This window comes from Rattus norvegicus, chromosome 3 (genome assembly GCF_021556685.1).
Source record: "Rattus norvegicus strain SHRSP/BbbUtx chromosome 3, alternate assembly SHRSP_T2T, whole genome shotgun sequence".
Taxonomy (NCBI): Eukaryota; Metazoa; Chordata; class Mammalia; order Rodentia; family Muridae; genus Rattus; species Rattus norvegicus.
The window spans coordinates 140,894,603-140,907,423 of NC_141536.1; the positions used below are offsets into that span (position 1 = coordinate 140,894,603).

The 12,821-nt window shown below is 46.8% G+C and overlaps 1 protein-coding gene across 1 annotated transcript; it reads right to left on the bottom strand.

Annotated features, from left to right (window-relative positions):
* Window positions 1-1,908: 1,908 nt before the first annotated feature.
* On the bottom strand, window positions 1,909-6,150 carry Defb23 (defensin beta 23). The gene is made up of 2 exons (NM_001037518.2): window positions 6,064-6,150; window positions 1,909-2,345 (listed from the first exon to the last, which is right to left on the bottom strand). Exons 1-2 carry the CDS (start codon window positions 6,119-6,121, stop codon window positions 1,909-1,911), a joined length of 495 nt encoding a protein of 164 aa, NP_001032607.1. The 5' UTR covers window positions 6,122-6,150.
* Between the last annotated feature and the right edge of the window lie 6,671 nt (window positions 6,151-12,821).

Below are 12,821 nucleotides of genomic sequence, written 5' to 3' on the forward strand. Positions count from 1 at the left end.
TCTCAGGAATGGGCCCTCTGTAAAGGATGAAGAAGAGAACAAACTCCACAAATTGTCCTCTTACAGATCATGCAGATTTCCATGAGTTCGAGGCCAGCCTGGTCTACAGAGCTAGGGCTAGCTGCAGAACACCTAAGGCTGCAGAAAGGAGGGGGGGAGGGAGGGAGGGAATGAGAGAGAGAGAGAGAGAGAGAGAGAGAGAGAGAGAGAGAGAGAGAGAGAGAGAGAGCTGGGAAGAGTTGGAGGACGGGAAAGACTATGAAAAAATATAAAAAGAATAAACAAACCAAAGCCCCCCCCCCCAGGCTTTTCCCTTCTGAACATGGAGATTCCAAGAGGCATGTCCACTAACTTTTCTCAAGCTCCAGTCTTGAGTAACCCTACCCCTCTCCACTGTGATGGTCACTTTGATAGCCTACTTGAGACAATCTAACATCACCTCAGAAAGCTGTCTCAATGGGAAATTGTCTAGATCAGGGTGGCCCGTGAACCTGTCCATGGGAGATTGTCTTCTTATGTTAATCAATGTGAGAGGACCCAGCATAAAAGTGGATAGCACCGTTCCCTGGGTGAGGGACCTACAGTATGCAAGGGTAGAGCCATTGAGTGCAGGAGCAGGCATTTCCTTCTTCCTTTTCCTTTTTTCTTTTTCTTTTTTCTTTTTTTTTTTTTTGGAGCTGGGGATCGAACCCAGGGCCTTGCGCCTCCTAGGCAAGCGCTCTACCACTGAGCCAAATCCCCAACCCCTTCCTTCTTCCTTGACTAGGACACGGCCACTGCTTCAGGCTTCTGCCTTGACTTTCTCATGATTGTGGGCTATAGCCCAAATTAGAAGCTCCAATCCCCTTACTTCCCATTTGGTTAGGTATTTATTGAACCAACAAATTGGAACAAGGCCATCCATCAATTTCTGTCTTTTTTTTTTTTTTTTTTTTAAGATTTATTTATTATGTATACAGCGTTCCACCTGCATGTACACATGCAGGCCAGAAGAGGGCACCAGATCTCATTACAGATGGTTGTTGCTGGGAATTGAACTCAGGACCTCTGGAAGAGCCGACAGTGCTCTTAACCTCTGAGCCATCTCTCCAGCCCCTCAATTTCTGTCTTATGATTTTTTTCTAGTTTTTGGTAGAAACAATGGGCAGCAGATCCTCTACCTCTGATAATGACTTCCTTGGTGTTTGTGTGTACCGATCTTATCAAGTAGTACAGATGAAACACACATGGATGTTTGTCTGTCCACGAGACTGCAATAAAGTTTTCCAAAGACTGGGGTCAAGGGCTATGCCATTGTGTGGAAAAAAAGAAAGAAGTGTGGTCTGAAATTGCTAAGTTCTGGCATGTACCAGTACCACCACAACATTGGCATCGCCAGTAATGAATGAATAAATTGACATATGGATAAGTGGTTCAAGGCCACACAGGTGAAAAATGTCAGAATAGCATCTGTATGCTAATGATGTTGTTTCAGACATGTTACACTAAGGAAAACGTTGTTCAAATGAACTCCACCAGCTTCTGCTTTCTTTGTGCTTTGCTTTGCATAGGGGCCTCCCCCAGATCTACAATAAGAGAAAATATGTCTTATCCACTGCCACAGGAAAAGTCCATCAAATGAGCATCACGCTGAGGAGTCCCGAGGCTCAGCATTTGCTGAGCCAGGGTTTGCTCTCTCCTGGCATCGAAACTTAAAATTCACCCCTCTCTAGCTCAGTCCTCTGGGGGAACTCTGGAAAGAGTGATAACATCAAAGAAACTGGAAGTGTCAATGGTATTTATTGTATTTTCTGGTTATAGAATAGTTATTTTAATGCCTGTGGAGGTAGAGAGGAGCCTGACACCCCAGGAGAAAGACCCGCTCCCCACTAATCTGTTTCCACACTGCCATGGGGGTGAGGACCATGTCTACGGTGGTCCAGGTCGGGGCTGGAGTGGGGCAGCATTGGCAGAATCCCTGCTTTGTTTGGTGTGCCTCTCGGTGGAAGCAGTATTGCCCATGTAGTGTCTCCTGGTCCTCTTGGTCACAGGGAAAGCATTTGGGATGATAGCAGAGTTGATGTTGGACAAAAGGCTCTTGGCAACTTGGCTCTGGGAGAATGCCACTAAGGCTTGCTGTCTTTGCATCTCCTCTGTGAGATTCTCGCTCATCTTCATCATCTCCACGATGTCGTCATCGGGTATGTGGGGTATTTCGTGTCGAAGGTAGCTTTTAATGAGTTCTGTCACTTTGGGGCCCATGCAGCACTTTTTGGATTTGCAATTCTGTACCTGGGTTTCCTCAGGGAGGCAGCTGTCTTTGCATTTCCCAAAGCCCATTAAACACTTTTTCACCACCATAAATTCTGCATGGGGGAGAGAGAGAGAGAGAAACCACTGGGCCAATGTTAATCATTAGAGACTGCTGGTGGAGGGGATTAGAGTGAGAGGAGTTTGTCAGCCTTTGGGGACAGTGTTTGATGATGGTGGTGCCTCAGAGAAGACCTGGAGCCCATAGTAAATCTCTTGTCTCCTTTTCTTGAGTAACCTTACAAATGGTGTCACATGCCTTTAATCTCAACACTTGGGAAGCAGAGACAGGTGGATCTCTGTGATTTTGAGGCCAGCTTAGACTACATAGAGAGTTCCAGGCTAGCCAGGGCTACACAGTGAAGCCTTGTCTCAAATTTACAAATATTCAAGAATGGGATGGAGAGATAACTCAGTTGGTAAAGTTGGTAAACTCACTTCCCTTCATGCAAGCCAGGGAAGTGAGTTCAATCCTAAGAATCTATCTAGAAAAGGAAGGTGTGGTAGCATGTTTTGGGAGTCAGGGATGGACAGACAAGTCCCTAGGGTTCACTGGCTGGCTAGCCTAACCTGATTGGTGAACCTCAAGCTAATGAGAGATCCTGTCTCAGAAAACAAAATGGAGGAGCCAGGCTATTGTGGCACAAACCTTTAATCCCCGCACTTGGGAGGCAGAGGTAGGTGCATCTCTGTGAGTCTGAGGCCAGCTTGGTTTATATAGAGAGTTCCAGGCCAACCCGGGACACAGAGTGAAACTCTATCTCAAGAACAACGGAAAGCAACAAAAAGAAGGTGAACGCTAACGAGCACAGACTCTGGAGTTTGTCTTCAGGCGTCCAGCACAAGAGCATGGGTATGGGTCTTGGTTTAATAATGGCATCTTCTCCCTCCCTCCCTCTCTCTTTCCTCCCTCCCTCCTTCCCTCTCTCCCTCCCTCCCTCCCTCCCTCCCTTTCTTCCTTCCTTCCCTTCAGTTTTGTGGTACTGGGCTTTGAATGCAGGACTTCATGGCAGTCACTCCCTCACTGAACTACATCTCCAGCCCTAAGACAGCATTTTGACCTCCAATCTTGTGTCTTCTACACCAGCAGAGCCTTCCATCCCCTCCCTCCATAATCCCATAAAAACACCAATGTCAGTAAAACCAATCCAAGAAAGAAATCATGATTATTATTTTAACATATGCTATGTTAGTGAGTTCACGGTGAGGTTTCAGCATATGTGTTCAATGCGTGCGGATCAAAGCAAGCCTTCTTTTGTCCAATGGGTAGTCATTGGTATATATTCAGGTGTACTATTTCTTTCTTTTTTTTTCTTTTCTTTTTTTCGGAGCTGGGGACCGAACCCAGGGCCTTGCGCTTGCTAGGCAAGTGCTCTACCACTGAGCTAAATCCCCAACCCCTCAGGTGTACTATTTCTTTTCTTCTGTGTAAGACAACGTGTCTTCTTTCTGTGCGGTCACAGAGGAGAATGGAACGATCATTTGCAAGAAAGAAGTGGAATTGGGGGCTTATGTTAAGTGAAATAAACCAAGAAAAGAACGCTGAAAAAGAATCGATAGGGTTTTCAGGAATGTTGTCTTTTCTGAAGCCTGTTGTCATTGATGTCTGTCAATCACTGGACCTATGCTTCGAGGGACATGACCTTTTGTCACTTCTGGACTCTTTGGACACTCTGCGCACCTGAGACCTTATTTGTTACGGTAGCTCCAACTTGGTTGGTATTAACATAACCCATATGTTATCATCTCTAGCTGGTTTCCCTCTGCTCTTAGGAATTCATCCTCATCTGCTGAATGTTCTCACTGTTTTTCCTCAATTAAGAAATCTTTTCTTTCTCTGTTACCTACCTTAGCAATTTTACCAGTTTTATGTAAATTAGAGGTAATTTATTTAGCATCAGATAATTTCCAAAGGTTATATCATCTGTGACAACCTGCACTAGACTGAGTCTGTCAGCATCCTGCTGTGGAAGGAAGAGGGGTTCAAGAGGCCTCACCTCTTCCTGAGGATCTTTATGTAGTGGAGCATGATGGGAAAAGAGACACTTTCCTTGGTGGTGTAGCCACTGATAAGTTACCCATGCTCCTCTAGAGAGCCCATTGCCCATGCTTCTGAAAGCAACCCTAATAAAACTCATTGAGCCACAAAAAAAATAGAAAGACACCAAGTTAGAAAGGGACAGACAGGAGATATGGGACTGGGCATCAGCAGGAGTGGAGGAGGCAAGTGAGGGTGGGGAGCAAATCCAATAAAAATACACTATGTACATATGAAGATGCCATAATGAATCCGATTATTATATATAATTGATGTATGTCAGTAAGACATAAATAATTCCCAGAGAATATTTTCACATATATATTTGTTTTGTACTTTTCATTCATCTTCATTCACAGTGCACTTCCAAGGACCACAGAGAAGACACATTAGAACTAGAAACTGTCACACCAGCTCCTCCACTACACCCCTGCCAGTTTTGAAGCTGACCATGTTTAAGTGACTTTACTCAAGGACACACAGACTCACCAGCCTGTGTTCCCAACATAAGAACATTACAGACATCTTTGGCTCTTTATTTTCTTTGTCTGACTCATTGTGATTCCTCCAAGTAGCTGGGTGTTTCTTGATCACAGAAACGAGCCTCCATCTTTCTCCCTTTTCATGTGCTACAGTGTGTCCCTAGACACCCTTATGGTAGTTGGAGGGTTTCCAGGAAGACACGAGTCTGAGAGAAATTGTAAGACTCTTTTGGAAAAGGGGATATGTAGACATAGACCTGCTTAATTAATCCTAAAAGGTTTTTTTTTTAACACAGAGGTAAAGATTTCATTCTTAGTGCACAGAGGTATATGGAGATTAGACCTTTGCATTAAGAGATGATTTTAATGGGGGCTGAGCAGAAGGCTCAGTGGGCAAAGCACTTGCCGTGTAAGCACAAGGACCTGAGATGTGGGCCCTGAAGTCTATGTAAAGCCAGATGCAGTGGTGCAGGCCTCTGCAATCCTGGTGTTCTACAGGGCAATGGGAGGTGGAGACAGGAGAACCCACAGAACTATCTCTCACCCCTGCCACAGGCCAGCTGGTCTGGCATACACAGTAGCAAACAACAAAAGACTGCCTCAACAGGATAGATGACAAGAACTGACGCTTGATGTTGTCCTCTGATCTCTACATGCATGTGTTTGTATGTTCTCTCTCTGTGTCATATACCACACCGTATTCTCTCTCTCTGTCTCTGTCTCTGTCTCTGTCTCACTCACTCACACAGAGAGAGAGAGAGACAGAGACAGAGACAGAGTCAGAGATAGACACAGAGAGACAGAGAGACAGAGAGACAGAGAAAGAGAATCTTAAGATTATAAAAGACGGGGCTGGGGATTTAGCTCAGTGGTAGAGCGCTTACCTAGGAAGCGCAAGGCCTTGGGTTCGGTCCCTAGCTCCGAAAAAAAAGAACCAAAAAAAAAAAAAGATTATAAAAGACGATTAAGTCAGAAATAGAGTTTACAAGACCTGGGCTGAGTTGCAAGCTCAGAGACACATACATAGACAGAGCCTACATAATATGTCAGACAGTTCCTGAATACACAAACAGTACCCCACTTTCCCTGTAGTTCCTTGGTGTCTCCATCAGGCACAGTCTAGGGACTGGGTCAGCTCTCCAGATCTGTTTTTGGGTGTGTGAGATCTTTTAGCATCTCTTACGGGTCCCAGCACCACAGGCAGCCCCATCCTGCTTCCTCACACCCACCCTCCCTAACCTGGAGTCACGTTACCTGATTCCACCTGATACTGAAGCACGAGGCTGGCGAAGAGGGGGAAAAGGAGCTTCATGGCTGGGCGCTAGGAAAAGCCCAGGGTCTGGGCTGCAGTTCCTGAGCGCTGGCCTTTATTGGCCTCTTCATGGCCTTGGGCCATAAGCAGTGAAGTGCGGCCAAAGCAGGTCTGTGTGTTGCTCAGGGAAGTTGAACTTTCTCTGATTCTGTTTGATAACAGTTTTTTAAAAAGAAAACTTCTATATCTAAGACAAGAAAAAGAAAATGATCTTATACTTCTTGTTCTTTTATTTTAAAAGATAAAAACGTTAAAGAGGTATGTGTATGCAAGTGCAGTGCCCCCAGAGGCCAGACGAGGGCCTTGGATCCTCTTAACTGGAGTTAAAAGTAGGGGTGAGTGGCCCAACTTAGGTGCTAGGTCAGATCTCTGGTTCCCTGCAACAGAGACTGAGCTCTAAAGCTCTGGGCCGTCTCTGCAGCCCCACACTTGTTATTAACGCTGGAGCTGGGCAAGCATAGCTTTCTCAGCATCTCCAGTCAAAGCAAGAGGTGTAGGAGGAGATGGACCTACAGAATAGGTCCTTCCGGTAAGGAGCTCAGCTTTCCGGTAAGTCCTGGTCTGCAGACTGTTTGATCCTCTGCATACCGAGTTGAGACGAGCGTCAGGACTGCTCATGAAGCCCGAGGGAGCCCTGAATGGAAATGTGGATGGACGCAGGTCCTCTGCAGGGAAGGCAAACATTCCCCAGACTGACTAATATTATGTACTATCCACTGTCTGTGCCTGGTATGAGCAATGTGTGATTAGGGCTAGAAAGATGGCTCAGAGGTTACAAATGCATACTGCTTTCTGGGACAAGCTAGAAACCAAAGACAGTGGAAACACCCAGGAATCTGAGGGTGACTCTAGCTAAGACTCCTAGTAACAGGGGATATAGAACCTGAGACAGCTACCTCCTGTAACCAGGCAAGACTTCTAGTGGAGGGATGGGGACACCGACCCAGTCACAAAACCTCTGACCTACAGTTTGTCCTGCTTACAAATTGTGCAGGGACAAAGATGGAGCGCAACCCAGTGACTGTCCATCTTGAGACCCAGGCCGGGAGAGGGAGCCCACCCTGGACACTGTTAATGATACTCTGCTAACACAAGTAATGGTGTGTGTCGACAGGAGCCTAGCAGAACTGTCCTCTGAGAGGCTTCACCCATCTGATGGAAACAGATGCAGACTCCCACAGCCGAACATCAGGCGGAGCTTGAGGAATCTTGCGGAAGAGGGGGAGGAGGGACGGAAGGAGCCAAAGAGAACAAGGACAGCACAAGAAAACCTACAGAATCAACTAGCCTGTGCCCACAGGGGCTCACTGAAACTGAACCACCAACCAGAGAACACGCATGGGTGGACCTAGGCCCTCTACCCATATGTAACAGTTGTGCAGCTTGGTCTTCATGTGGGAGCCCTAACAGAGGAGCAGGGGTTGTCTCTGACTCTGTTGCCTGCCTTTGGATCCCTTTCCCCTAACTGGGCTGCCTTGTCTAGCCTCAATAGAAGATGCACCTAGTCCCACTGCAACTTGATATGCCAAGATGTGTTAATATCTATGGAAGGCCTCCCCTTCTCTGAGGAGAAAGGGAGAGGGGCCTGAGGGAGAGAGAGTGAGAGGGAGGGACTAGGAGGAGAGGAGGGAGGGGAAGTTGCAATCAGAATTGTAAAGTAAATACATTAATTAATGAAAAAAGCATACCTATGCTATAATCAGGAAAATATATATGAAAAAATGCACAGTGCTCTTCCAGAGGACCCAAGTTCGATTCCCAGCATCCGTGTGGCAACTCGCAACTGTCAATAACTCTGGGTCCAGAGAATCCAACACCGTCTCTGACCTCTGTGGGCACCAGGCACACATGTGGTATGTGTGTATACATGAAAGCAAGACACCGCACACATAAAATAAATATTAAAACAATCATGTGATTATTTTTCTCCTATCATTTATATATAATACCCAGAAAAAGGAAGGTAGCTAGAAGCCTTGGTGCAACGGTCTCCATGTTACAGACGAGGGGGTGGAAAAAAAAGAACGCGCTCAGCTTATCCCAGAACCCGATGATTGCAGGAATGCAGCCCAGCTTACCCTCACCCTGGGTCACTCCTGTGCCCAGTGTCTTTGATTGATATTCACTCTCTGTGATGAGTTAAACATTTCCTCCCTTTTTTTCAGTTATCATGGTGATGGTCTCGACCCAACCATGCTTCTAACGGATCCTTAGTTGTCCATGTGAGCATCTTCCTGGGGCTGAAGGCAGCCCGGCGTCATGAACTGAGTATTCCCTGCAGGCTGGGCATGGTGGTCCACGTTGACTCCGTGGGCCAAGGCGGTAGGGTTGCGAATTTGAGGGCAGTCTGAGCGGCATAGGAAGATTCTTTCTAAACAGAAAAGAACAGATAAAAAGAAAGACAAAATCCAGTCAAAGTACAACGCAGGCTGAGGGTACCCATCCTGAAACACGCCCCACTGCCATTCCATGAAACAGGTAGTGGGTTGCAGCCAGGAGCAGGGATGAGAACAGCGACAGTGATGTAGGACTTGCAGATCTTGGGGCAATGGCTTCATTAGGGTGGTGAGCAGGTTAGGATAGTAGGACAGCCGTTGGCTCTCAACCAGGCTTTGTTGGGCTATCCACAATGTATACCCAGCCTCTTGGAATTCCCTTAGCACAGCCTCATCCTCAGCCTTAGCCTGGGACTTATGCCGCACTGGAGATCTTAGCCTTCCCATGATGCACTGGAGATCTTAGCTTTCTGTTGGGCTGGTCCAAGTCTCATGGGCTTCTTAACACAAACGCAGCAATGGTTGCAAAGAAAAAACCCTCTCTCCCTCCCTAGGTCTTTCCCTCCCTCTCTCCCTTCTGCCTTCCCTTCCTCCCTTCTCCTTCCTCCCTTTCCCTTCCTTCTCTCCCTTCCTTCAGGATTCCTTCCTCCCTCCTCCCTTTCCTCGCTCCCTTCAGAATTCCTCCCTTCCTCCCTGTCTCCTTTCTTCTTTTCAGTTTGTGTGTGAGACCCTTCGTTTGTGTGCAGGTGCACAGTGCATTTGTGTGGGGGTCGTAGGCACTCTGTTGGGGTTTCCCACTGATCTGGAACTCAGCAAGTAGGCTGGCTGTCCTGAGAGCTCCAGGCACCCACCTATCTCTGCCTCCCCCAAATTATAAGTGTACTCCACCATGCTTGGCGTTTTAAAAACGTTGAGTTCTGTGTAGGGTAGGAAGCCTGAGCTCAATCCTCCCAGAAAACTCCGCCCCCAAGAAACCAGCCTCCCACTCAGTCCTTCGCTGCCTCTCACCTCAGCAGAGGCAGCCACTCTCCTGCGTCTCTCCCAGTAATTCTCTTGTGTGAGGTCCGTTGTGCAGTGTTACTTTGTGGCATTCCTTGGATCCCAACTGCCAGGATGCCTCTCCCCTCGGAGCTGTAACACATTCTGGGGATCAAATCCCGGTTCTCACACTCGCAAAGTAAACATTTCACAAACTGAGCTCTCTCTCCAATCCCCAAAATGGCTCTTTCTTGTCCCCATGGATGTTTGAGTGGCGTGGTCAGTGGGCGTGGCCATGAGATGAGCAGAAACCAGAGCTGTCTTCAGTGTGCTCCATCATCCCTCCTGGGCCCCGAACCCCGGACCAGCGTCACTGATGTACTCTGCTTAGGAAAGAAAGGATCAGGACACATGTCTACCCCTGAAAAAAATGCACCACCGCAGGCTCACTGCTGTAGTGTTCGCTCTCACCATTTTTCCCTGTTGACAATGCGGACAGGGCGGAGCAGAGGTGCTGACTCCCCGTGATCATGTCCTTGGCATGGAAGACTCACAGCCTGAAGCCTGGAGTCTGGAAGCTCCCTCACGTCAATTCTAGCTGTGATTCAGGCCATGAGCTAGAAGCTGCCAGGACTTCTATGCTGGACTTTTCCACGTGCTCCAAGAGTCCCTCTAACATGAAGGGCAGGGTGAGAACACTTCATAAGACATTCTGGCTCTCCGCGTTGGTCACTGTGGTGACAAAGATCAACCAATGTTCAGCAAGGGGCACTGGTGTTACTTTTCCACAATCTCATTTGTTATTTTAAAAATGTTTTTATTCTTTGAAAGTTTCATATATTTATCAGGTGCACACCAGTCACATCCATCCACTGCCACCCACTCTAGCTTCCCTGAACCCGACCCCCTTCTCCCTCTCAATTTCACATCCTCTTTTAAAAATGTTATCGACATCATTTCTTTTATTATTTCTTTATTTTATGTATATGGGTGTTTTGCCTGCATTTATTTGTGTACGCCTGGAACCTACAGAGGTCAGAGGAGAGCATCAGATCCCCCAGAACTGGAGTTACAGGTGGTTGTGAGAGGCAATGCAGGGTTCTGGAATTGAACCTGAGACCTTTGGAAGAGCAATGAGTGCTCCTAAGCACAGAACTAGCTATGTAGCCCCTTGATACCAGACTTTTAAAAAGAAATGAATGGTTTTTCTACATAGCCCTGGCTGTCTTGGAACTCACTACATAGACCAGAACAGTCTTTTTTTCCCCTCCATCTTTATTAACTTGGGTATTTCTTATTTACATTTCAAATGTTATTCCCTTTCCCGGTTTCCAGGCCAACATCCCTCTAACCCCTCCTTCTTCCCTTCTCTATCTGTGTTCTCCTCCCCGTCCTCCCCCCATTACCGCCCTCCCCCCAACAATCACATTCACTGGGGGCTCAGTCTTGGCAGGACCAAGGGCTTCCCCTTCCACTGGTGCTCTTACTAGGCTATTCATTGCTACCTATGAGGTCAGAGTCCAGGGTCAGTCCATGTATAGTCTTTGGGTAGTGGCTTAGTCCCTGGAAGCTCTGGTTGCTTGGCATTGTTGCTCATATGGGGTCTCAAGCCCCTTCAAGCTCTTTCAGTCCTTTCTCTGATTCCTTCAATGGGGTCCTGTTCTCAGTTCAGTAGTTTACTGCTGGTGTTCGCCTATGTATTTGCCATATTCTGGCTGTGTCTCTCAGGAGAGATCTACATCCGGTTCCTGTCAGCCTGCACTTCTTTGCTTCATCCATCTTATCTAGTTTGGTGACTGTATATGTATGGGCCACATGTGGGGCAGGCTCTGATGGGCGTTCCTTCAGCCAGACCAGAATAGTCTTAAGTAACAGAGATCTACCTGCCTCTGCCTCCCAAGTCGTGGGATCCAAGGCATGCACTACCATGTGGCTCTGGGGATTTGAACTCAGGTACTCATGCTTGCACATCAAATGCTCTTACCCCTGGGCCATCCCGCCTCCAGCCTTTGACACTATTTCTTTATGGCATAATGTCAACTACACATTGTAGTGTATGTTAGACCCCTGTTAACAAATACTCCCAACTTTTTTTTTCTTTTTGGAAATGACAAATCAGCTTTGTTAATTTTTGAGAAAATTTCTGCCAATTATCTAAGTATGAGAAAACCACATATCAATGATTTTTAGTAAAAAAAAAAAAAAAAAAAAAGGTGTGTTACAAAGAATGTGGGTAGTTTAGGCTTGGGAGATGGCTCAGTGTACACAAATATGTGGAGACTTGAGTTTCTGCCTCAGCTAAGTGTGGGTGTCATGTACTTGTAATCTTAATACTGGGGAGGGGAGAAATGGGAAGATCCTGGGTCCCCATTGGCGAGCCAGCCTAGCTGCAAGTAGGGCTATGGGCCACAGGGTTGGTTCAAACCGTGATAGTCTGACCCCTAGTGGTTAATTTTAGACTTACTTAAGCACAGCGCAATCTGGTGAAAACTACTGTGATGATTAACTCAACCCCACATGCATGACAACACATACTTAAATCTCTGTGAGGAACAAAGTCAGGTAAATACAGATCAGACACGATTACATCTGTTGGGGTCCAGGAGTCAATCCACAAACCACATAAACACTAATCTCAGACAGGGATGATTTATTGAACGCATATCCTAAGACTGATCCATCAGGCCATAGCTCAGAGTTCAGAGGCTATGTATGACCTGTAACATCTTTCTTTGTCTGCTTATAAAGGCTAAGACCGCAAAAACCACAGCGAACTCATATATGCATGTGCAGGAAGTGCTGCCTTGAGTCTAACTCAAGTCATTTTAGACATAACAGTTCATATTGGCCTTTAATTTGATGGGTCTTACATAAAGCTTTGTGGAATTTCTTAAGATTAAAAGACGTCATACAGGTTGGGGATTTAGCTCAGTGGTAGAGCGCTTGCCTAGGAAGCGCAAGGCCCTGGGTTCGGTCCCCAGCTCCGGAAAAAAAAAAGATGTCATACAGAACATCACAGGATATGTGATCAGCAGGACCCAGTTCTGAGCCAAGTCACTTCTGTGCCAATCACTGGCCAGCATGTTACAGCAACAATATGGACTAGCTGGCGGGCATGGAATAAAATGGCTACAGCTATGCTATGCTATGCTATGCTGGGGGCAGGCAGGCCTCAACGACATCAAGACTCTTTGTAAAGTACATGTGGAACCTTCCATAGAGATAGGTTATATAGATTGTCTGAGAAAAACAGGTTAACAAGAACGGTCCAGTGCCAGAAAGTCTCCAGTCACACAGATTGTACCAGTGGCCACCAGGCTAGAAAACGCATCAGTTCCAGCTGTGTGGGTAGAAAACAGGTTGTACATCTCTTTCCTTGAAGGAACAACCCTGTGTGCTTAACACTCCAGGCTCCCTAGTGCAGGTCTGTGAGCACAGAGACCTCC

Coding starts and splice junctions, on each gene's coding strand:
- Defb23 (NM_001037518.2), bottom strand. CDS start 6,121: ATGAAGCTCCTTTTCCCCCTCTTCGCCAGCCTCGTGCTTCAGTATCAG. Junction 2,346..6,063: donor TCAGTATCAGGTGGAATCAG/GTAACGTGACTC, acceptor TCCCCCATGCAG/AATTTATGGTGGTGAAAAAG.